Source organism: Xylocopa sonorina, chromosome 4 (assembly GCF_050948175.1).
Source record: "Xylocopa sonorina isolate GNS202 chromosome 4, iyXylSono1_principal, whole genome shotgun sequence".
Classification (NCBI taxonomy): Eukaryota; Metazoa; Arthropoda; class Insecta; order Hymenoptera; family Apidae; genus Xylocopa; species Xylocopa sonorina.
In genome coordinates, this window is record NC_135196.1 from 8,938,706 (window position 1) to 8,962,539 (window position 23,834).

The 23,834-nt window shown below is 44.8% G+C and overlaps 1 protein-coding gene across 5 annotated transcripts in view; it reads left to right on the plus strand.

Annotated features, from left to right (window-relative positions):
• The window catches only part of Crp (transcription factor cropped), an 80,020-nt gene extending 58,027 nt beyond the window's left edge, over positions 1 to 21,993 (plus strand). For all 5 annotated transcript variants that reach the window (XM_076894606.1, XM_076894605.1, XM_076894607.1 and 2 more), the window contains 4 exons: positions 20,221 to 20,371; positions 20,470 to 20,735; positions 20,823 to 21,274; positions 21,402 to 21,993. In XM_076894606.1, coding sequence (XP_076750721.1) covers positions 20,221 to 20,371; positions 20,470 to 20,735; positions 20,823 to 21,274; positions 21,402 to 21,726 — 1,194 coding nt within the window. In that variant the 3' untranslated portion in view covers positions 21,727 to 21,993. The remainder of the gene's footprint in view (positions 1 to 20,220; positions 20,372 to 20,469; positions 20,736 to 20,822; positions 21,275 to 21,401) is intronic.
• Positions 21,994 to 23,834: the final 1,841 nt, after the last annotated feature.

Genomic DNA, 23,834 nt, shown 5'->3' on the forward strand with positions numbered 1-23,834 from the left:
ATCTTTTTGCAACGTTGTTTTCTTTCCACGCGGCAAAATAGTCCACCTTGGTTAACGACCACTGGTACACCTTGGAGAAAGTCACGACAATGGAATGTATTTACGAGCGTCCACGTGCTTTTGTATCGAGCGTTTCCTTCTTTCGCGCGCGATAATATTTACCAGAGACATAACGAAAGAGTGGAAGAAGCGGAATCAGTCACGGGTATGCTAATTATTTTCAACCGGAATGCAGTTTCCTGGCCTTTCTTACTTTCGTACGGGGAACAAGTTACTTTCTAATTGCACGTTTCGGATTTCTAAATAAATTAGCCAGTACGTAATTAAAATCGCGTGCCTTTAAACGCTAATCGATCATTTTACCGGGCAATCGGTTCGGATTTCGATTTAAATATTGCACGATCCGCACGGGATTATTTAGAAATATAAAAGACGGAGAAGTAAACGAAATTTAATATAACGATTTCTTTTAACGCGTGCACAGTCCTGTTTTCTTTTAAAATGGTCGAATTCTCAGGCATTAGCGTCAGTAACAGTGTACTATTGGCGTAAATTCGAGATTGAAAAAAAATCACGATACTCCGCCGAGATCCACGATCGTCGTATTTTCTCGGAGGCACGGGCTGATAAAACCAACGAAGAAGTGCCGAACGCGGTCACGTCTCGAGGCGTCGTCAAGCGTATATACCTTCTCGCGAAGCGTGTCGTGGAACGTGCCCTTCGCGGCGCCATCTCAAGAAGGGAAAGAGAAATTTTATTGGATACGCCCTCGGCTAAAGCGAACCTAGCGGATGTCAGTGGAGAGCAGTATTATATTGCATACTCGAAATCGCGATTTATTTCTACCTTTTACTAGTAATGGTCGCTGCGTCCCATCGACATTTCTCTTGCGGTTAGTCGAACAAGTACCTCGCTGATAAATTCAGCCGGTAATTTCATTTCGACGAGGTGGAAGAGATATAAAAATATATATGGTTACTCCATTATATCATTTTAATTAACAGCGTTTTTTCTTGCAAAGTTCGTCCATCCACTGGCCAACACCATAGCCATATACTTGCTTTAAAAAAGGCTTGAGTTGAACATATACTTTTTCTGTAATATCTCGCTTAATTATTCTAACATATTTCCCAGAAACAACAATGTAACATTCCCAAGTACAACATTATAACATTAATTTTCCTCGTAGTTTATCTTCGCCTTGCGATTTGCCTGTGCCGCAGGAAAGGTTCGCGCGTTCATCTGGCCGGTCGACCATAAACCCTGCGAGGACCGCGCGCGGTGAACAGCGCGAAGGAAAACGCGCGCGTGCAATTACGATCGTGTAATTTATCCAGCCGGATGGCATAGTTACGGACAACGGTTTTAACGAGCGCGATGGAAAAAGAATGTCGCGCGCGTCGGCGAGTCGTGAGAGTTGTGTATATCAACGGCGGTCGAGAACGAGTCCGGGGAGAACGTTCGTTCACCTTCTCGCGTCCTTGTCCATCGTTGCCGCGGTTTGGCATGCAGCTACGTGGAATCGGAGTCTTCTGGAACCCAGTTAAGAATTGCGTAACGCACACCGTGAGTCAATTACCTTAGGGTAGAAGCAGATCCCATTGCAACCGGCGACGGTCGCAGCCAACCAATTTCGCTGGAGAGACGCGGCTGCGTTTCCGTCCGATTCGCTTATCTCTCTCATCTTTGCTCTCAGACATTTTTCACGATATTTTTTAAACATTGTAAGACTTTGCCTAGCGTCTACTTATGTATATACAATTTTTCTAGTAATTTTACCACCATTATATATAATATACATTTTATTAAATACTATATTTTATACAAGCAGACTAAGCAAACAACTCTCCAAGTGTAGAATGATTGATAACATCAGATGACGGCCACGCGTTGCTAAGGGAATAGCGGTAATAGGGGGAGGATCGCTCCGATCGGTCATCCAGCAACTGTCCTTAAAGCGAGGAGATCCGCGCATAGTTGGCTGAGTACGAAATTCGCGAAAGAATTCTGGCAGGAATTTAACGCGTGTGGCAGCTCGATTTTTGATCGTTCGAACGCAAAACGAGCCGCGTTCGTACATCGCTCTCGCTATCTTCGACCAGGGTGAATTGCACGGCGATAAGCCCCGGCGTGAAGCCGTGGCAGGCCCCAACCTAACGAGTGTCCGGCCGACGCCACCGCGGTGAGTCGAAATACTGCGGCGAGGGGAATGTTATTCGGAATTCCGCGCGATCCTATCTGTTCCCGGTAATTTTGACGGTTGTACGTTAAAGGCGATTAGTCGCCGCGCGACACGATCGTAATTGTCCTGCGGTAAGCGGCAAGAATGTCGCCTCCGGCTTGCGGAAATACCGACGTTGATTAGCGATGAGGGACCTATCAGTGTTGTGTATCGTTAGGGATAGGATCGTAAAACCTGCTCGTACACGTATGCATTACGTTTAACAGAATTGTTAGAGCAACAAGTCGTGAAAATTCCCTCGGTTTATTCTGATTCTCCAGATAATTAGCTTGGGGGATTATTTTATCTACACTGCATTTAGCGGCGTGTAACGTCGTGCGCCTTCTTTGCCTGCCCTGATTCTTTATTTAGAAATGGACGAGGTCAGTGAAAGAATACCTTATACGATGTCTCTTACGTGTTCGGTCAGTGCGATAAAAATGTCGATTTACGTATCGACGAGGCGATACCACGAATTATCGCGGCAAGTGATACCGTGGCTGGTGGCGCCTCTTTTCCTCGACGACAGCTTCGACGCCTAACGGGTAGTTTCGTGACAAGGCCGAGATTTGTCGCTACCGGTATAAATAAGTAAGGATTGCAAGATCCACGCGATAGAAACGGTGTCAGCTGTGTGTGCCGAACCGCTCTACCCGAGATAGTTGGACAATCGTGTCTTTGGACCGAGCGTGTCCTGAATCCCTGGACATTCCAGAGATATCTGCTGAACAGAACTCCTCACGACCGGATGATATTCCGCTCCTAGAATTTCTATTTCATTAACCGATCGACCGACGAGCTTCCAACGGAATGCAAGTTTCTTTCGTCATTACTCGCGTCATCGCTATAATTACATTTGTCGTACCGCTTATACACAAAAAAAACATTCGATACTTATATGATATACAGAAGATACTGCATCGAGCAAGGGAGCCTTAGCAAGATCGGTTAAGTTAGCTCAGGCATTATCGCTGCCAATACAGCAGTTCTTATTAGCGCGATGGACATTTGACGATGCCACTTGGACTTTGCGAGTACAAATGAAGTTATGAAAAAAGCAGCAAGTTCAAATGCGCTTGACAGTTTACGAACGTTACTGGGCACGAACGAACTTAACTTTGTTGATAAAACACTCACTGCTGTCTATCACGTAACCGAGGCTGTTGTACCGAAGGGGTGAAAATACAATAAACTTTCTCGCCTTGTCCTTTAGGCTGGGATCGAATTGGGGCAACGTGTGAGTAGAGGGAGAAGAGTGAAGAAGGATGGAGATGGAAAGAGACGAGTAAGATGGAGAGTCGAGGCAGCCGAGGGGAGAAATTTAAAGCCGGCTACACACGTTCCGGTAAGTCTGTCAGCTGTGACTGTACAGGCACGCCTGTGCAGGCCAATCGGTACGTGTGTACGATGATAAAGCTATCCAGTAATTTTGGCCTGTGCAAGCAACCGGAGTAAATACGAACAATCGTTCGATATGCCTGAACCCGAATGGTCTGCACGGATAAAACCGTCGAAGCGTGTGTAGCCACGTTTTCTCGAGTCGCCGTAAATTATGTATATTCACCACACGAGGCAAAGAAACATGTAATAATTTATCGTGAAACTTATCCAAGAGCGAAAGGAAGAATTCGTAGGAATTTTAATCACGAGCCTGCTAATTCAATGACGTCATTCTCAACTAAACTGTGAGATCTGACAGACTTAAAACTTCTAACGTATCAGTAAGATTTTCTCGAATACGTTGAGGAAAGAGTTGAATCTGAAGCGCGTGGCTTCGCGTCGAGCTGTGCAAGGGTAAAAAGGGAGAGAAGATATAATTATAATATGATATGATATATGTAATATGTAATGATGGTTAGTACGATTCGATGTAAAACAAATAGATACGACGCGAGGAAAAAGTTTGCTCGTAGACTGTCGCAACGCGTGTACCCTCACGTAGGTGCACTCGTGTACGTGTGCATTTTGCAAATAGCGAGAGGAAAGGAGAACGAGATCGCGCTAGTAATGACTCACTCGCTTGATCCACGTGGCCCTACGTAAGAAAGTCAATGAGTTTGTTGACTCGTCGCGTCGGCAATCATTGCCAAGAAACACAAAACCCAGCTCGCACTGCTTTACGACTCCGACGCACCGTTCGCATTCTCCGCACGATCATCGCGCAACGTTTGCATTGCAAACGATAAAATGTAATATCTTCAAATTCGATTCATTCTTTTGTATTTCGCGTAATTAACTTTTTTCATCATTCGCGTGTCGTTGTGCCATTTCTCAAGTTACGCGATTCGTTGTCGCGCGTTGCGAATTATCTACTCGAGGGTTGCGATTTCGACGCAATTGTCCGTCGAAATTGAGGCAGGTCGTTGTGGTGTGGTATCTGTGTACAGCGATTTCAACACTGGTGTGATTGAAAGGTAAAAAAGCGCGGCGCGCTGAGCAGTCCCGACCTTATAGGGAACGGCGCCACTCGGTTCTATCCATAGCCGTCGCATGCGTTAACTGCGCCCATAATACGCGCGATCGTCTACCGGTCCCGCAATGGTTATTTGGGTTAAACACGTAACAAATTAATAGCCGTCTATTAAACATTTACATGCTGAGTCACGCGCGTCCACCCTTATTCCCGGTTTACCTATGCCACTTTTCAATTTACTGGCACTCGGCCTTGTAAAACGCGTTGCCGTGTCCACGGCTACTTTACGCACTCTTTGTCGATTGTCGTTACACATTTCAGCCCCCTGTCTCGAGTATCAAAAATAACTAGCAACTAGAAACATTATGGCTGAGGTTCAATGACCTCGCAGCTATCATCTGTACCATTTTCGTACGATCAAGTGCTTTGGCGCGCTGACTTTCGTCCTCTTTCTAACTTTACCTCTTTTAATTGGGAACAAGTTAGCTTTTTCTCTTTCCTTTTTTTTGGAATATGTACGAATTTCATTCGACTCGAATTTATTCAAAATAGGTGTGACTTATTAAAGAAAAAGTGTGGAACGGTCGATCCTGAAGTGTCTACGCGGCATTACACGCGTACGCTTTATTTACAAACGGATCTAAATTCCAGGTACACCGACAGATAGGAGGAATCGTTATCGTACTTATATCGGGGCATAGCGTGCGCGTAGAGTCGAGTTTCATCGCCCTCGACGGCTGATATCTTATCGATACGCAAGACCCAACTCTCCTCGCAAATACGCGGAATGCCTGCGATGTATTTCTCGTATCGAGCCTGGCGATAATCAAAGAAACCGTGTAACTAAATAGAGAATGTTCGCGCATTTGTTCGCATACGCGCTATGTACACCTGATAAAGGAATTATTATTGCGAGTGTTAACTTCATCTAACCGAGCCCCGACTTGGTTGTGTAAAACGAGTGTACGACGGCAATAATCATCGATACTTTTATCACTGTACACTTACGATTATCTGTAGGATTTTAAATGCGCCTCGACTTCAGAGAAGTTTAAGAATCGCTGATTTAGGGAAAGAGCCGATAATGCTGCGATATCTCGAAACGCGTGAATAAATGATGCGTGCCAGCTGCGCGTACGTGTACGTACGTGCATACGCATCCTATTGTTATGTCACCGTGATATCTCAATTGGTCTCAGAATTATTTACATGTACGAGGTTACATACCAGCCCACGCGTATTGTCCCGTCCTCGATTTGCGTCTAGTTATTAGCGATATCTTCGAGCGGATTCCGTTTTCCTTTTTCTCTTCGATCCCATATTTTGATATACTTCGAGCAGGAAGATAAATCCGTACGGGAGGTGCACGATGTGAAAGGTAATCACCGTTAAATGAAAGAGCATTACAGCGTACCAGCGTTAAAACGGGGTATTAGTGTATTGCTATCTCGAAGTTAGGAGCGTTAAGAGTAAAAGAGGAAGTCACGGAGAGAAAATGTAGCGAAATCAATGTCCTGGTAGATATTTTGTTAAGCTAATTCGTTTCACTTTTTTCCTGGTGGTAATTTAGAAAACGAGTCGTTTGCCTACTGAAAAATTTGACTTTTAAGCTCGATGCGACTCTACATAGATGAGAAATATGACATTTTCTATACGGTAACGTAATTTTAGAGGCTTCTAAGATGGAATATCGTAATTTTATCTATTCATTTTCCACTATGTTTAATACTTCGGCTCTTTTAACGTCTCATTAACACTTTGTATCTATTATCGTACGATTACCATATTTAATAACAATTACCTACACGCGAGCCATTATGCACGACCATACAGTTACGTATGTAACGGGAAAATAACGGGAATAAGAAACGCAAACTATCTTACCGGCTTTCTTTTAACTTCTATGTTTTACGATAAACCCTGATTGAAAAATTTGAACATTCAAGGAAACAATCTACACAGACAATAAAACACTATATTTCTACCATTAATACCGTTTCACTTGTAAATTAATGAAGCAATCACATACAAATCACCGTTCGATTTTTGGAGAAAAACAACGAGCTAAGTAAAAAGGTTAACCCAATTTTCTCCTTCATTTTTCATCGTTGGCCATTCCATCGGCTCGGTCTCGTGCCTTCTCTCTTTCTCTCTGTCGTCGGTTTGCGCGCGCACGACTCGCTCTACACAATTTCTCTGGGCCGTGGACCACCTCTGTACTTCGTAATCGTTTTGTTCGTCTTATTACTTTCCACCATCTTCTTCTCCCCGTTCTTCTACCCGGTTCTTTTCTTCAGACCACGTAGATGGTCTCTCCTCGTCGCATTCCAGAGGCGGCGCGAGTGGAAAGACCTCGCCAAGGCAAGCTGGTCCATCGTTCTTGAATGCTGCTGTTTCGCGGGCTCTCCCTGGGCTCTTCGCAACGCATGCGCACTCTTGCGGCCAATATTCCGCTCTCTTTCTCTCTCTCTCTCTCTGTCACTCTACGAGAGGATGGACGACACGCACGGTTCCCTCTGCATCCTCTTGTGATATGATGCCACAGCACGATGCACCTGCCTCGATTTCCACCGGCGAACCATTATAGAGGCCCGCGTGGTGTCGGTATTCGGTCATCGCAGGTGGTCCCCGTAAATTTCGTTCCTCGAGTTAACGAAAACGCGTCGACTGGGACCGCTATCCACGATCGCAACGTCCTCTTCAACTTTAGGCGACAATTGGAAATGAAAATTTCCTATTTCGCAAGATTCCTATTTCTTGCGAGTATTCGATCTCTCTCTCTCTCTCTCTCTCTCTCTCTCTCTCTCTCTCTCTCTATCTCTCTTTTTCTCCCTAGTTTCTTTTTTCTTCATTTTCCGCCGCGCTTCGATCGAGAAATTTGCATATTGCGCACAGCCTCGCGGAAGTACCATGAATTAATAAGCTATTCCGCGGGGAACGAAGGCGGGATAGATCTCGTCCTCCCTTCGTTGTTGGTCCATCGGGTATCTCATTAACGCTCGGCCATTCGCCTAACGGGTGTCTCTATCTCACGGTAAACGCGCAAGAAACGCCCGCGACGCTAAGTGAAACGAACAAGAGACGGTAAACGGAACTGTCCTCGATATTCGAAGACGGAGGGAAAAGTGTTTGCCGAGAGAACGGTAAATGGGTGCTAAAATTCACGAGGCGTCGATGTACCCAGTACTTCCCGTCGTGCTTGTCAATTTTTGCGTATTGATTTTCCTTTCAGAGAACGTTTAATTACCTTAATCACCTTAATACTTATTTCACTAACTTTATCAAAACTAAAGTAACTATTTTTTATCATTATCGATCAGATATTCAATAATTATTATTAAAATATGTTCTCCAACATTGTACGAACTGAAGTGCGTACGAGATAATCAAATTTACCAAAGATATCAGAACTTTTTCCAAGTAGTTGTAAGAATTGAGGAAGTGTCCGCATACACAGATCTAGGGCGAAGACATGGTTCGCGCACATTTATTTAGCACAGTACTATTCTTCGAACACCCTGTATATAATAAATATGTAGTTGAGCCGAGCTGGATATATACGATCTGGAACACTCTTAAGAAATCTAACATACATCCAGTAACGAGGATGCTCCATTTATCGCATAGTGTGTCGCTTGGTCGGCCGAGTTTTAACCCTTTCTTTTCCGTTGCCTCTACGGTTTGGCGGCTAATTGGCGACGGCAGCGATACTGATCCAGACACGTTGACCTACTCCCAAAGGGGTTTTCAGCCTAAACGTTGCTATTCTTCGTGTATTCTCCTCTTGTTAGGAACGAGACGTCGCGTTCTTCTTATTGCAGGTTCGATCGAAACGAGCAAATTTTAATAAAACACCTGGCATTGAATGGTTCGGTCCACCTTTTCGCACGATCACGTGCAGTCGTCGTAATATTTATTTAGAGGGGAAGAAAGAAAAGAACGGCGCGAAGTGTGACGGGACACTCTTTCTCTCTGCCCAAGGCTATGATCTCCACAGACGCCACAACTAGCGCCACGGTTCGTAATCAGTTCTCGCGTGATCACTTTTTTGCGTAACTCCAATTCGCACCGTGTACGGTATTTCATTCAGGATTAAGAACGACGCCATCGAGATCGTAACAAAAAATAGCGTAAACGAATTGTCGTTAACGTACATTTTTCTTTATTTCGTTCAGCTGAACATTCCCAAATCCCACGTCGATCGTTGCCAAAGTTAGGCTATTTCCTTTTTCTTTCTAGAACCACTTCTCTTAGTTATTTTACGTTATTGCGTTGTGCAACTTGTTCATCGAATAAATAAACGAAGGATATATAATTTATAAGAAAAATCTAAAGATGGCGACCGGTTTAATACATTATTGGCGTTACGTCACCCTCGATGCAATGCGATCACAGCGTCACGTGGATTCTTCGCTGATAGAGACGGTGTTACGTGTTCTCGGCTCGTGAATGCTAGCCTGTCGCGTGTATCGCAAGAGTAATGATATTATTTTCATCCAGCCATTAGATTGAAGTTTTTCTAATGGACGGCGAAGTCTAGTTATCTCGTTGAAATATCGATTGTCTACTGAAAACTACGACTTGCACAAACCGTGTCTATTGTCTCCGTGTAACGTGAAATTCGATCGGCACGTATCGAGTAACGCGATTCTATTCCTAAATATCACTCCGTCGAGCCAAATGAAAATCTGAATGGGAAACGATGCAGCGAGCATATACACTCGAAAGGCTGAAACGTTTGTTTCCTTCGTATATAATTTCGCGTTGGATGCAACGATCCCCCGGGAGCAGTAATCCGGAATGTTTGATAACGATCGCGCAGGCGACAACCGTGAAGAGATCCTCCGGCGACTTCCTCTTTAGCGAGCGCTGCCGCCGCTGGCTATTCGCGTCAGGCATAAATTGAAACAATTAGACCAGCGCTTCGTTTTATCGTCCGTTGTAATTTTCCTTGGATCGACGTTGTCTATAGTCCGCAGTATCGTTCTCGCATTCGAACCTAATGGTGCGTGCCCGACCGACAACTCGACCTTAGACGCGAGACATTACATTTTGGCTCGTTAACTCTGTTGAAACTCGCTCGCATTCAAAGATGGTAAGACTCTTCCGATGGTTAAGGTTCGATCTGATCTCTCGCGATAAGCCTGCCTTCGAATAAAGAGATTTAAGGATTTCTAGCGAAGCGCGTCGCTTCGCATAGAGCTGTGTGCGTGTGAGTAGGGCGAGAAGGAAGAGAAAGGGAAGAACGTTCTGTCCTTCAGACGAGGGGATGTTAGGAGATGGTTAGGAATTCTATTATATGGAAAAGATGGCGGAAATGAGTACTAGTTATATGGCTGAAGGTTGCGCCGTCCCTCTAGTGGCGAACGTTGGAGGACCGCCATATTAGAATGGCGTCTAACCTGAATTATCCTTTCTTCTAACCGAAAATTGTGCCCGTACGGAGGTTGAAATCCGTGGCAAGTACTCTCTGGAAAGCTCATCTCGCAGTCGTTTGGCTCTATCGGTTTTTCAGATCCGCATACCTCTCCCGTGAACCTTGACTATTCCGTTCGCAACACCTCGCGCCGTTCCTACTACCTGTTTTTATTTCTTCCCCCCTCACCGACTAGTCTTGGCTCTCTTTGTCTATTTATCTTCGCTATTCATAGGCACGCGATCCCTTTCGACGAATGCGCGCCGCTCCTGTTTCTTTCTCGCTCGTTTTCTAACCCGCAACGTTCGATTATATCTTCCGTTCTTCGTCCAGCGAAAATCCGTGGGCGTTTAAGGATACACGATTTCGATTTAACAATAGCCCGGTACGTTTCTATACGCTTACGAGAATTACGCAGCCGTATCTTTGCTAAGCAGCTTTTGCAAACCCTGGCTCAGCCATTGACTCGTCAGATTGGAAGATCAAATCGTTCTTCGATTGATTCTCATTCGTATTCCCGAGATTTGATTAGCAACTGTGAACTTAACGAACTGTCAGAAACAAACGAGGAGAGGAAGATTCAGACGATCGTTAGGGAATATTTCATTCGATGTCGAGTTAAGACGCGCGAGCATTTCCTGGGAAAGCACGCTGGTTCACCTTGTATATAGAATAATGATCGGTTACGATTGCCGCAAACGTACTTGAGAAGAATGCAGTTTCACTGGCGGCGCGACGGGCGCCGTTTTTCCGCCGCCATCGACCGCGACCAATGGCGGTTTAACATGGCGAAAGGATTTCTATTTCCATGAAATTAGCATCCGTTCGCCTCTTCCACGGCGGACAGAAATATTCTTCTCGCTTCACTCGTTCAAAATACAGATACATCTGCGTGTATACAAAATTTCAGTGAATCTCACACGCAGATGAGTGCGTTTACAAATGTTTAGCCAACGGATTCGCTGCTACGCTGAACGTGAAGATTAAAGGCATCATCCTTGGCGTTTCTTCTCGTCGTTGCACGTCCATTAAAAGAAGGAAGGTTTCGTCCTCTTCGAACGTCACGGTGCGCAAGGCTAAGATATCGTACAATTAAACTAAAGGTAGAACGCGTTCGATCTTAACTTTCGTAGATTTCGTTAAGTAAAGAGATTCGTACCGTTCAAGTGTTTCGTGTATACTCTGAAACTGTGAACGCGTTCGAGAAAACGTTATCACTTGGTATAGTATCGGTACAGCCGTCGAAAGAGGCATCCTTAACCTTCCGTATTCCCATCGAGGCAACTTCGTGATTAGATTTCACGGATATCGTGACCTCGATGCATTTGTAGATTCCAGCGTACACGTTGGATGACATTGATTAACGGCTATCGTCGTCTCACCTCCTGCGAGGTCCCACAGGGAGTGTAATGCACTTGCGAACATTTTTCTTCGCTTGGGAATTGGTATGTCCTCGACTTTGTCAAGGCCAATTTATTTCTAAGTAGACATAGTCTACGGATAAGTGCCTAACTCTGCGTTGAACAGTTTCAATGAAACTGTACCCCCCATATCGTGTCGTCGTTGGCCGACTTTTGAGTCATGGATTTCCACGGCTACTCGCGTTCTTTCACGTGCGAATCTGATCTAGGAATAGATCGCGCCTCTGCGTCGTCACGCCCCCGCGAGTTATTCCTCCTCGTGTCTCGCGTGCACCGATCCTCTGATCTCGAGAAGAAAACGATAGCATGTACCACGAGCCCGTCGTGCTCACGATCGATTCAACGGATCGCTCGACGGAGCGTGCGTGTCAACCCTGGTGACGACCGTCGTCAGAGAGGAGAGCAAGGAAACTGTACTTTACGCGCACCCTTTCGAGTACAGCCTCGTCGACGTCGTTGCCTCTGATCACCAGAGTAAACCGTAAAGTCGTCGGCTTTTGACACGCTGAGAGCATTCGCTTCCTTCGAAGCATCCCTGGGGGTCTCCAAAATAATTTTTCCATCAACTTCGCATTCCCAAACTTCTCGCGTTTATCCAAATAACGCATCTAATAAAAACTCCACGTGATCAACAATTTTCGTATCCGTTATTAATTAACTAGTTATTGGGCTTAGAGTTGAGATGGTCCGTGAAAAAAGAACGTTGTTCGAGAGAGGATCCTCGGGCTACATAAGTGTAAGAACCCTCTGGTTCTAATTGAAGGTAAAATCAGGAAGCGGAAGGTTAGTGGTACAGTGATGAATCATTCGATCGAGCGTCGATAATGAGTTTGGTCATGGGCGTGCTTCGTACGTGGATGTGTACATTACAGTAGGTACGGTGCCACCCACGTGGTACGAACCGACGCGGCTGGTACACGAAACACGTGAAAGAGAGGCGTCTGTGTCTGGTGGTACCAGGCGAGTTGTTGCGTACTGCGTCTCATTCCTCTTTGCTCGTTCAATCGGATGCGTCACAGGAAGCCTGACTGACTGGCCGACCGGCTGATGCTCCTAACCTATCGTACGGTCGATTCGTTTTATTCCAATCGTTTATCGCGTTAGCCAATTGGCGTACTTGGCGAACCCGTCTTCATACGTACTCTTGCCCATTCTCTGCGTATAAATAAAGGCTGTCGATACTCGGAGAGTGCGTAGAACAGATTTTCGATAGTTTCCGTTTAGGACGCGATTGGAGCAACGTTCTAGGGGGGTTTAAAAGAATTGCTCTTTTAAGAGAGGAGAAAAATGGCGATATAGTTGTAGGAATTAGTTTTTTTTTTTAGTAGCGACCCAATACATACTTGGTCGATATGTTTAACGCGATCTTTCGTCTGACTGTATTCAAGGTTACGTACCGTTTATCTGTTCCCGCGTATGCGTCATCGCGAACGACAACTACGCAGGACAGCGTCCGCGAGAGTTAGTTTCGAGTCGTCCGGGGAACCACGGCGGTAGAGCTGTCACGTGGGCGGATTTTTATCAAAGCGAGATGGGAATTCCGAGTTGTTGCACGCGTTCTCGTACGTTAAGACGACCAAACGTCTCGCTTTTGGCGGGATTGCCTGATTTTTAACGATCTCTCCACTTGAAAAATGGCATAACTACCCCAATGCAGAGTAAATTTGGTTCGATCGGTTGAAAAATTCGTGTAACCGCTCGAGAGGAAAGAAAAGCCTTGGTTTATCTCACGGTGCGTGAGGGAAAGGGAGGTAAAAGTACGCGTTGGATCGTGTAAGCGATGCGCGCATGTGGCCAGCACGTTTCCGTCCGTGCAAACAGAATGAGGACGATTTGGCGCAGATCCGGGAAGATGAGAAGCCGATGGGACGCACGAAAGCTGCCCGTACGATTCGCTCTGCGCGGAAGTAGCAGCTGACGCGACACGTGACGTCACAGTTTGCGTGGGTCGCCGTCCCGACGACCGACGTCGCTCGATATCCCACTCGCGCGGCCGACGCTCCTTTCTACTACGCACCCCTTCTCTCGTCGTCCCTTCGTCGCGTCGTCCAACTGCTACTCCTACTCTCACGTTACTCTCATCTCCCACGCATTCTCTTTTCGCTTCTGCTCCGTTCGCCCCTCTCGAGCCTTCTCCGCTTTTCGTGTCCGACTCCAAACGCGAGGATGTTTTTCTTTCTCATTATTTTCCAATTTTCGAGTCACTGTTGTCAGAAGTATCGGGCCATATTACGTTACTCTCGCGTTTCCAGTTCCATACGAGTACAGGAAATTTTCCTCGTATCCTCGTCTCTCCCTTAGGTTTGGTCACGTTAGGAGGGGGAATGAAATTATTCGTTGCTTTTAAAAGGATTACGAATTTACACAAAAATATATGAAGATAGCCATTACATATGCAAAGAATGAATCGCAGACGTTCTCAAATATTCTTCACACCCTGTTCGGTTTTTTACTTCAACTCTCTCTCCTTTCTCTTAAGATTCTTTTTTCTTACCGCCTTCCTCTTCGTTTTCCTGTTTGATTTATCCCAGTTCTTTCTCGTTATATACCCGCACACCTGTTCACTCTTTTCCGTCGCTGGTCGTCTCCCTTCGAAACGCTCGACACACGATGGAACTCCTTTTGACGCTTATCCGTTGCTGCAGCAGAGGGTGATGTCATGGTTGTCGCCTCCACCCATTCAATATTGGGTGTAGCAACGCTACCGAGTCCCACCCCCTAGCGAGCACCAAAACCAGGGTTGTGCCGTACACTCCAAAATTACGTACGTCTATAGGAGTTGACGTAAATTCATTAAGAGAAAGAAAGGGGGGAGGGAAATATCCTTAATACTCTATAAAATTTACATTTGAATCTGCAAGTTTGTTGATAAAAGAGATATGTAACAGTTTTCGGAGTCTTCCATCCATTTTTCTATAGATTACACTACTGACATATGTAGATGACACGTTATACATGCGACGTAGACTATGATAGTCTACGCACAAATGTCCAACCCAAATTTTATATTACTTTAAAAAACAACGGCTCGCGTATGTATTTAAAATAACCTGTATTTTCTCTTTTTCTGTGTTAGGTACGTACAAAGAGCCATCTACAACGAAAACCCGTACTAAAGTTCTCCAGGCTGCCGCCATGCTGTACGAAGATGAGATCGAGTCGCAGTAAGACAGTTCAGCTAGTTCTAACCCCGTTCGCTTAAGTCTAAGCAAAATTGAAACGATACGATCGGCAGTTCACGCGTAACGTTTCCGCTCTCGTCAGAGGCCCGAACCATTTATTCCTCGAGCGTTTCGCGAATGGCCTATTTTCGAGAATCGGCGAATCAAAGGCACCAGCCTTGTCGAGAAAATGGAGAGGGGAACGACCAGGCCAACGCGTCCGCGTCGTGTGTGTTTTAAGCCCGTGTGAGCCTCCTAGTTGGTACTTGCGATCGTGTGCGAACGCGAAACTGGGTCGGGTTGACGGCTGAACAGTTTATTGCCGATGACTGTGATTATAGAGAGAGCGGACTGTCTCCTTCATTCTCGTTGCGCGAATTAGCCGCAAACGACTTTTGTCGTGACCTGCGCAGATGCACTTTTCTTAACCATTCCATTGACTTTATTCTTGTTTTGCCCCGGAATTTCTGAGGAGCAGCAGCTTACTTCGTTTACTCGAGTCTTTTGGTTAACGATGCACGAGTAAAGTGCGATCAAGATTTGCAAGTCTCGAGCGAAAATACTATTTGCCGCGGTAACTGGTTTCACCATTTGATCTGGATGACCTCAAGCTTCTGAAACTGCGAGGAAATCAATAGTTGCTCTCCATAAAAATCGCGTAAACTTATCATATCATTTTTAATTACGTTACTCATCTTCAGAATGTTACTCATTATTTTTCGAAGATTTTACTTGTTCAAGTCGGTACTTAAATCGGTCTTGCTGTCTTGGATGCTTCGCAAACGTATCTCCGTTTAGACTCCACTTGCCTGCTGGTATCTAGAAATAAAATCCAAAGCTATTAAAATCTGAAATCAGCTTCAGAGTGTAAGGAAAGAAAGGTAAGAAAATAGCTCGGCTAAACTGTGAAATTAATGAATATCGGGGAGCGGCGGGCGCGGCAAAGGCGTCACATGATGCTGGCTACGATTCGGCGCGGCTCGGTTTAGTTCGATTCGGTTCATTTCAGTCAGCTGGCCGACAGGGCGTTGCCCCGCGTGCGATGCACCATTCATTACAGAGTGCTGCAACCGGAGAGTCGACCTAGCGCTACCAGACCGAGTCTGCACTCTCCTATCCCTCGCCCCACTCTCCTTTCCAATTCCTCTCACTGCAGCTCACCGTTCTCCACCAATCCACCTACCGGCTCGCGTCGTCTCTCTCCTACCCTCTTATTCGATTCTGCTTCGACTGCATGCAACTGCGGCTGCTCTCGACCGCCATTTGCTATTCATATTACTACCATTCGCATGAGACTGACTACTATTACTACTACTACTACTACTACTCTACTACTACGACTCTACTACTACGACTCTACTACTACTACCACTATTACTATTACTATTACTACTACTACTACTCTACTACTCTACTACTACTACTACTGGTAGTAGTAGTACTACTACGTACAATACTTTTATGATCGCAGCGACTGCCACTGCACCATTGTTAGGGTTACAATCGGTAATATTCGCCGGAGGATTTAATGGTTCCGTTACAATTACACAATCCAAGGTTTGCCAGTGGTAGTGAGAAAGAAAAATGGGAACATTTCTGGCCGTCCATCCCCCTCCTACAACTACGGAGCACGGTTTTATGTATCGACCGTTTTCTTTCCCTCATTATCGACGTATCTGTGTTTACGGACACGATGAATGACGCTACGGTTTTTCAGATTCGCTGGCTGGTATTGGTAGATTGGGGTGGGAGAGGAGGCAACGTGTGCATCTGCTCGCGAGGAGCTTTTCAATGAACGACCGGGATTGTACGCGATGCTGTGTCGCTACGTATATACGTATAGACCGTGGCGTATCGCGGTCGTGCATTTCTATGGCTAATGAGGGAGCCTTCTAGTGTTCTGATTTTGCCTCGGTTTTTAACTTTTAATTAGGTATACGACGCGTTCTTACCAGCCCCTCGTTCTCCTGTTTATGGGAACGTTTTGTTATGTAACATACCCTTTGTGTACCTGTCTTGTGGTTACATTTTCTAGATATCTCTTCATTTTTAGCTAATACACACGTGTGCAGGTTATATATAGTGTATTGTTTATTATTACAATGTAATATCTAAACGGTTCGCGGAAGAGATCAGGAGAAAATCGCTAAATCAACCCAAAGACCTGGACACTATGAACGCGAAAGCAAAGCCTGATTGCGGGCAGAAGCTGGCAATTTTTCGCAAGAAAAAACGCTGTTAAGTAATATGATCTCGATGTGTTTATAAAAAGAGCAGTAGTTCCGTAATTAAATGGTATAATGGAGTAACTCTCTGGAATACCATAGGGCGCACCCGGAAGTTTTCTAGGGCGCACCAGTGCGCCTTGGCACATACTTTGACAACTATTGCTATATAGATATAATGAATATAACACATATATTGAGTTCTATGCTCTTTTTTTTTATCTTCTACATGCTCTTTTCATGAGAATTAGATCTTCTCAAATGGATGAACATATTTCGTTAAAAATATTTTACATTTAGATGTGAAAAAAGCTTGCACTCTCGTAATTCCATCCTTGGAAAAGAATTTTAGAGTGTTCTCAAGTGCGATGCGCCTAACTTTTTGTTATTCATACACAAAGTATGCACATCTAGAAAATGATACAGTTTCCAAAGTATCATTATTACAATTCTCTTAATATCACAATGAACAAGGAATAAAGAAAACCGCGATAGAGAATCAGTTAGCCAATATTTTTATGAAAAATCCTTTTCAAAAGCCTTCACGGGTCAGTGCCTGACCCGCGGGTCAAAGGTTCTCCATCACTGACCTATACAACATTGCTGTTCATTTTTTCTCACGTTTACGTAACTATCGGCGATCATACGTAATCATGTTGGACGACCAACCGTAGGAATCAAATAAAACCATCGGTTATTTCTCCCTCTGGCCTCTTATTATAATTTGCCCGTAATTATGTCCAACAATAGGCCGTGTATCATTCACGCCTACTCGACGGACGCTCGACTGCAATAGACGATGCACGAACGTGTGATCATTGTTACACCGTATGCCAGGAATGCTTTCGTCTTAGCTCACACGATGTTATTATAATTTTCTTCTTATCAGTTTCTTCAGGTTCTTCAAATTAACTTTTCTTTGCTGACTTATGTATCACAAATGATTATGCTCTTTGTATAGGAGAGGAGAAGATACCTAAGATATACCTATATGAATAAAGAATGTCTCACACATCTCTGCCACTGTTAATTAGTTTATTGTTTATAGAAACGCGCAAGCATGCTTGGGATGAGGTAAAAGTCATTTGAGGATCATATTCTTCGACATTTTGGGAACAGTAAAGTCCTTTTGAACAATCTAATTTTTCGCTTGTAACCGAGATGATTTTGAGCTGAAAATTTGGTTAAAAGGCTGTATATACAACTATTAAAGTCTCCTTCTGGAAACTGTTCACAGATGGCAGTAAAATGCAATTCTGCAAATATACTGTAACGCGTTCGCTATCCGAGCATCAAAATTTTCCGCGAAAATATTCCTGAACTGTTCGTAAATCGATTACCCACTGTACTTTCTTGCCAGCCCAAAATAAGCTACGAAGTTCCATTTTTATGGTTAAATCCCAACGGTTCGCGTTAATAAGTTCCGAAACTGAATGTGTAACCGGTGCTCGAGTGTCGTAGGTGAAGGGAAGCAAAATAGAAGCTGAAGGGAGCAAAAAGAGGTGTCGTTTCAGATAGAAGTTTCGCGGTGAACCGCAGTCGACGGTTGGCGAGGTCAGTGGCGGTCTGTGGACCGTTCTCCTTCTCTTTGAGAATCGTGGTTAAAAATAACTTTTCGAGACCGGCCGACAATGGGACGCGACCGATTCTACCGACAGAGACGCGTTGAGAGTAGCTCGAGATGTTTCGTTCGACGGGCTTGAACGTTCGCGTTTTGAAATACCTCATTTCATTTCAACCGTTCCTCGTTAAATCATGGTTGACTGAAAGTGAAACGGACAGTTTTAGATTGTGTAAGTTCATTGCTACTTTAGTCTGAAAGGGGATTGGAGCTCAAACTGCTCCAAAACGAATTAATAACAAGTATGTGTAGCTAAGGAACGTGATGCTGGATACATCGATGGAAAAAATGAGTAACAAATTCTTCCTTACTTTCTGGTAAGATTTTTAATATATTTAGCTCACAATTTTCCTAAGAACTCGTCAAGTTCATTTTATGTCTAATAGACATTCGAACTCGAAATCTCTGTGTGATAAATCTCGATCAGTCAATTCTTTCTCCTCATATTTCTACGCTATTTTCAAAACGATTCTGCTCTAAACGATGCTCTAGATCACGATTGTGTCTGTTCAACGAAGCACGAGAATAAACGTAAACAACAAGGCCCGAAGGATCCGCGCATATTATCCTGTGATGTCTGGAATAATTTCCACTTGCAACGGCGGCCGATTCATTCAAAACACCGACGAGTTTCAATCGATTCCGGCTGCGGTACTCGACGCTAGTTCCCTCTGTTCTCTTCTTCATTGTGATAGAATGGATGCTCTCTGTACGGTGGAACTTAAAGTTCATTATTCGCCGGGGCGATTGAATGCTTACGCAGAGGACGCGAACGTACGCGCGATCGCATGCGAATGAGAAGTTTAATGCGACACGCGTGCATACGTACTTATTTACGCGGGACAATGTCTCTTTGAAGGTACCGCTGGTTGAACCAAGCCGTCGATCGTTAGGTTGCCATTTAAAGCTCTTTATTAACAAGACTTGCCTCAATTTTATGCAATTTAGATTTTCTTTTGCCACAGAGCTTAACAGGAATACTGAGATGTGTTCTGACTCCATTTCAGATATTCAGATTCCAAGATTTTAACCATCTTCCATCTTCCGTGCCCGTAGGCGAAACAGAAGAGTATAGAACAGAGTAATTAACAAGCGGTTGTTCATTGTAATCATAGATAGATCGTTTTCAATACTTGTAAGTTCGTTGAATGAATTTTTCTATAGTTTTTACAGAGCAAGATTTGGACCTTTAAATTTCAATTCTTAACCACACACGAGTTTATATCCCTTCTCTTAACGGTACGAGTCTTTCTGGTGGAAAGTCGCTCCTCCACTGTGAGCGCTATAATTCCTTGCTGCACGAATGTTACACTACGCTGGGCCAAAGTAAATAGTGGGTTGGTATGAAGGTATTTTCGGTGTTTGCACATACGATTGCTTTGAAAGACTTCTGTCAGTGATATGATTTTTTTCTTTCGACGTTTGTTATCGGTCCCATTTAGGTTTGGTTACAAGCAAGTTGTAGCTGCTACTTTCTTGCTAACCCAACAGGTATTATGTATCTCGTACAACGAACTTATGGAGGTATTCCATACTTCCGCTCTGCATCTTTTAAGTAAAACCTTTCAAGTTCAGAGTCATGTAAACAGGAAGTATCTTCCCCCCTCGCTTTCTCCAGCATCCACCGACACAGGTTTCGAATGATGCGTGGGGAACAGCTGCGCGTCTGGTTCATCTTTACGTTTCCTACCAATAAGAATTTTACCTATTTTAATACGCTCGTGTGTTGTTCATTTTTTTAGGCTGCGATACTTCAGCAGACTGCCGAATATATATATCAACTGGAGCAGGAGAAAACCCAACTGTTGTCACAGAACTGTCAATTAAAGCGATTAGTGAATCAACACGAGGGTGGCGATGTTCCGATCAAGAAACGCAAACCGGACACACAAGGTGAGCACATTTTCCAGATAATTGTACATAAACTTAACAGAAGGAACTGTTGCACTCTTGCACCGTGAAACTTGATCGAGGAAATTTCGTTGTTCCAGGCGGTGTCGTCGTCAGTCTACCGATGCACGTCAGCGAAAGTGGTGACGAAGGATTGGGCAGCATGTCTCCCGAACCGCTGTCGGTAATAACGGTTACCACAGAGGGACATTCCGTGGTGAACAGCGAAGTGGTGGAACTCAGACGACAGCTGGAGAGAGAGCGTCTCGCGAGGCTACATCTAGAGAAGCAGATGAGAGCCATACAGAGTCAACTCTATCCGGAGAGATTCAGGGATAATCAATTGATCACTTATCAGCCGCACGAGGTATTTTAATCGCTACATCGTTGAACACCCGCTGTACAATTGTCTGGAACGTATCACGGGAATGTCGCAAAAATTGTTCTCTCGCAGGTGATCGAGCACACAGACAACGTGATCGCTCAGGAGACCGAGGAAGCGGTTGCCGCGCTTCAGGTGGTTTCAGTGGTGTCCTTGGCACCGGTTGGCGCGACGCAAACCGTGGAAACATCTAGTCCGGAACCAAGTTCACCGCCTCTGTCTCCGCAGCCCGCCGACATGGTACCTGGGGAGATCAAGGAAGAGGTGGCTGGTCCAGGCTCGCCGAAGATCGTCACGTTCAACCAAAATCAGGTGTTCTCAGCGATCGAGGAACAGACCACCGGCGATTCGTTCAGTTCGTCGAGCCGCGTCACGTACGCCACGAGTACGGGCGAGTTCAAGAGTACGTCGCCGCAGTATATCACTAGTCCCGCTAGGCCATTCTCGCCCACCGTCGAGCCACAGCGTTTGCCTAGCGTTCTCGAAGCGGCGATGAAGGCGGAACCGAAGGTCGAAGTTGAGAGGTGAGGAATTCTTATCGTTTCTTTATTTTGAGCAAACACTCGATTGGCCACCTGCTCCTTTATTTCGAACGTCGGCTATAACAACTACAAAGTGTTGAAGTAATGAAAGAAATGATTGTAATTATAGGTTGCCATCTCCATCGAATTCTCTGGACGATGGTTCCCCGCAGGCGAGGCTCTACCTCGCCAACACATCCCGACAGAACCTCGAAACGATCGTTGAAGCGATACGCCATCTCGAGGGTGACCATTTATTCAGCGACGAGCCAGCGCAGGACGTACCGTTGGCTCTGACCAATAAGCAAACCGTGAACACGTCGTGCAAGTCGTCGACGACGTCCGCGGCGTCGACGACGACGAAGCAGCGGCTTCTGCAAGCCGAGTTCCTCCAGTTCCACAGACAGCAACAAACCCAGCAGCGGCCAGGCGTGATCGTGGTGAAGCATTCGTGATCGAAAGGCGCGTTGCGATCAGCAAATTGAACGCGCCCGCCAGTCGCGACGAACTCGCCTTCGCACGAGAGTAACGAACAATCCAAAACCCGCGACGCATCGAAACATCAAGAGGAATTCCTTCGAAAAGTGTGTACACGAAAGCGCGCATACGTTAAGTAGTAGCGGGGAAAAAATTTTGTAAAATTAAAAAAAAAGATAACAGAAAAAAATGCGAGAGTACAGAAGATAAAGAGGAAGAAGAGAAAGGATCTTTCCGCGACAAAAGTTACGTTCATCTGAGACAGCCAAGCAGGAGGTGGTTTCCGTTTCTTCGGGAAAACGCTCGGGAGGCCCTCTATGCGTTCGGTGATTGTAACTACCGACCGACTATTGTATCGGTGTTGCTCGGTCGGCGTTTCCGTATGTTCCTACTGCCCGTTGTCCGCCTTCGTTTCGACTCTACATCGATCTGCCGCTAACACCCACCGAGATCTACGTTAATTATTGCTTGTTCTGTTCCGTTACGAGGGATCAGGTGAAACGTTCACCGTATATGACGTATCGAGCGACGAGACAGACCGGATCGATCCAGTTGAGTACATTTCTAGATTAGGTGACGGGGGTTTTGGGGCTGGTTGAAACGAAGGTAGGACCAAAGTCGAAGCTCGACGAAAGAATTCTCGTCACCGGGTCGTTGAAATGTTTTCCTCTGTCCCGATCTTGTCACATCCCTAACTCCTATTACCAACGCCAATCTTTCGCTTAATTCTTGTAAATACCACTGATATATTGAGCTCTCGAGGTTCGCGTTCGAGTCTTTTTTTTTATATATATATATATATGGAGTCTCTCAGTAACGCTGTATCCTCTAGAAAGTGATACATCGGGAATTATTAACACGTTGAATGCCACGGGGGTTACCGGTGACCGGTACGCCAATATAGAATTTGTCGAAACTACCATCGTTGTTACAACGGTGCGAAGAAATTACGTATAAAAATAATTTTATTTGTGCATAGAATATGCACATATCGCGCGCGTATATTAGCGGGACGTTCAACGTGTTAATAATGCCAAAAAATAGTATAACGATAAGTCGTTTGATTCTCTGGAACGGTTATTACGGTTGGAACATGGTAAGTATGTTAATCGAAATAATTCATAATTTAATGATCGGTTTGGTATAATTAATGAGTCTGACGAATTTATTTTTTTACGATCTAAAAACATGCAAACGGTGAAATAGTAAAATGTTTGTTCGCAATTAAAAAAGAAATCACGCTGTAACAAGTGTTCCACAGTAAGAAAGTTACTGAAGAAGAAATATATATGTATATGCATGCATGCATGTACGTACGTATGTATGCAGGTACGTATAGTATATAGTGTGTAACACGAACCTCCGCGAGTCCTCGCATTCCCTGGATCTCGAAAGATTCATCGTCTCCAGGATCGAATCGTCGATCCGTAGGCCCTCCATTAAATCCCTTTCATTCGTTCTCAAATTAAGACAGCGAAGTGGGAGTTTCTTTTCTCGTATCGTACGAGGTAGGATTTCCACTTTTTTTTTTCTTTTTTTTTTCTTTCATAGACTTCAGGTGACTTGCTACCACAATAATAATTATCCTTAGATCGTAAGACTGCATATGCTGTATCGCACTCATGTATACATATGAACACACGATATGTATACGTATATATAAGTGTATACGTATATACAAGAGACATGTAATAAATAGTACGATTCCTCTACCGCGAACCAGTGAGTGTGCGTGCGTGTGTGTTTGTGCGTGCGTGTGTCTGTGCGTGTGCGCGTGCGTGCACATATATACATATATACAAGTAAGAACAAAGGAGAAAAAAGGACAGATGATTATATAAGGACACTTGCGAAGGTTTACTCTTGATGATGTCGCAAGGTGTCTTCTTCTAGTTTGCGTTTCTTTCCTTTCCGTTTACGACGTTTACATGGGCTTACCACATTATTCGAATGTTGTTCGCAGATACAAACGTAGAACGGGTGGCAATTCGATAATATCGGGTCACGATTAGGAGATACACCCCGAGGAGCCACGCGTGTTACATTACGCCACGTATGTTATGTATACATCGCGTGTACGCTCGCA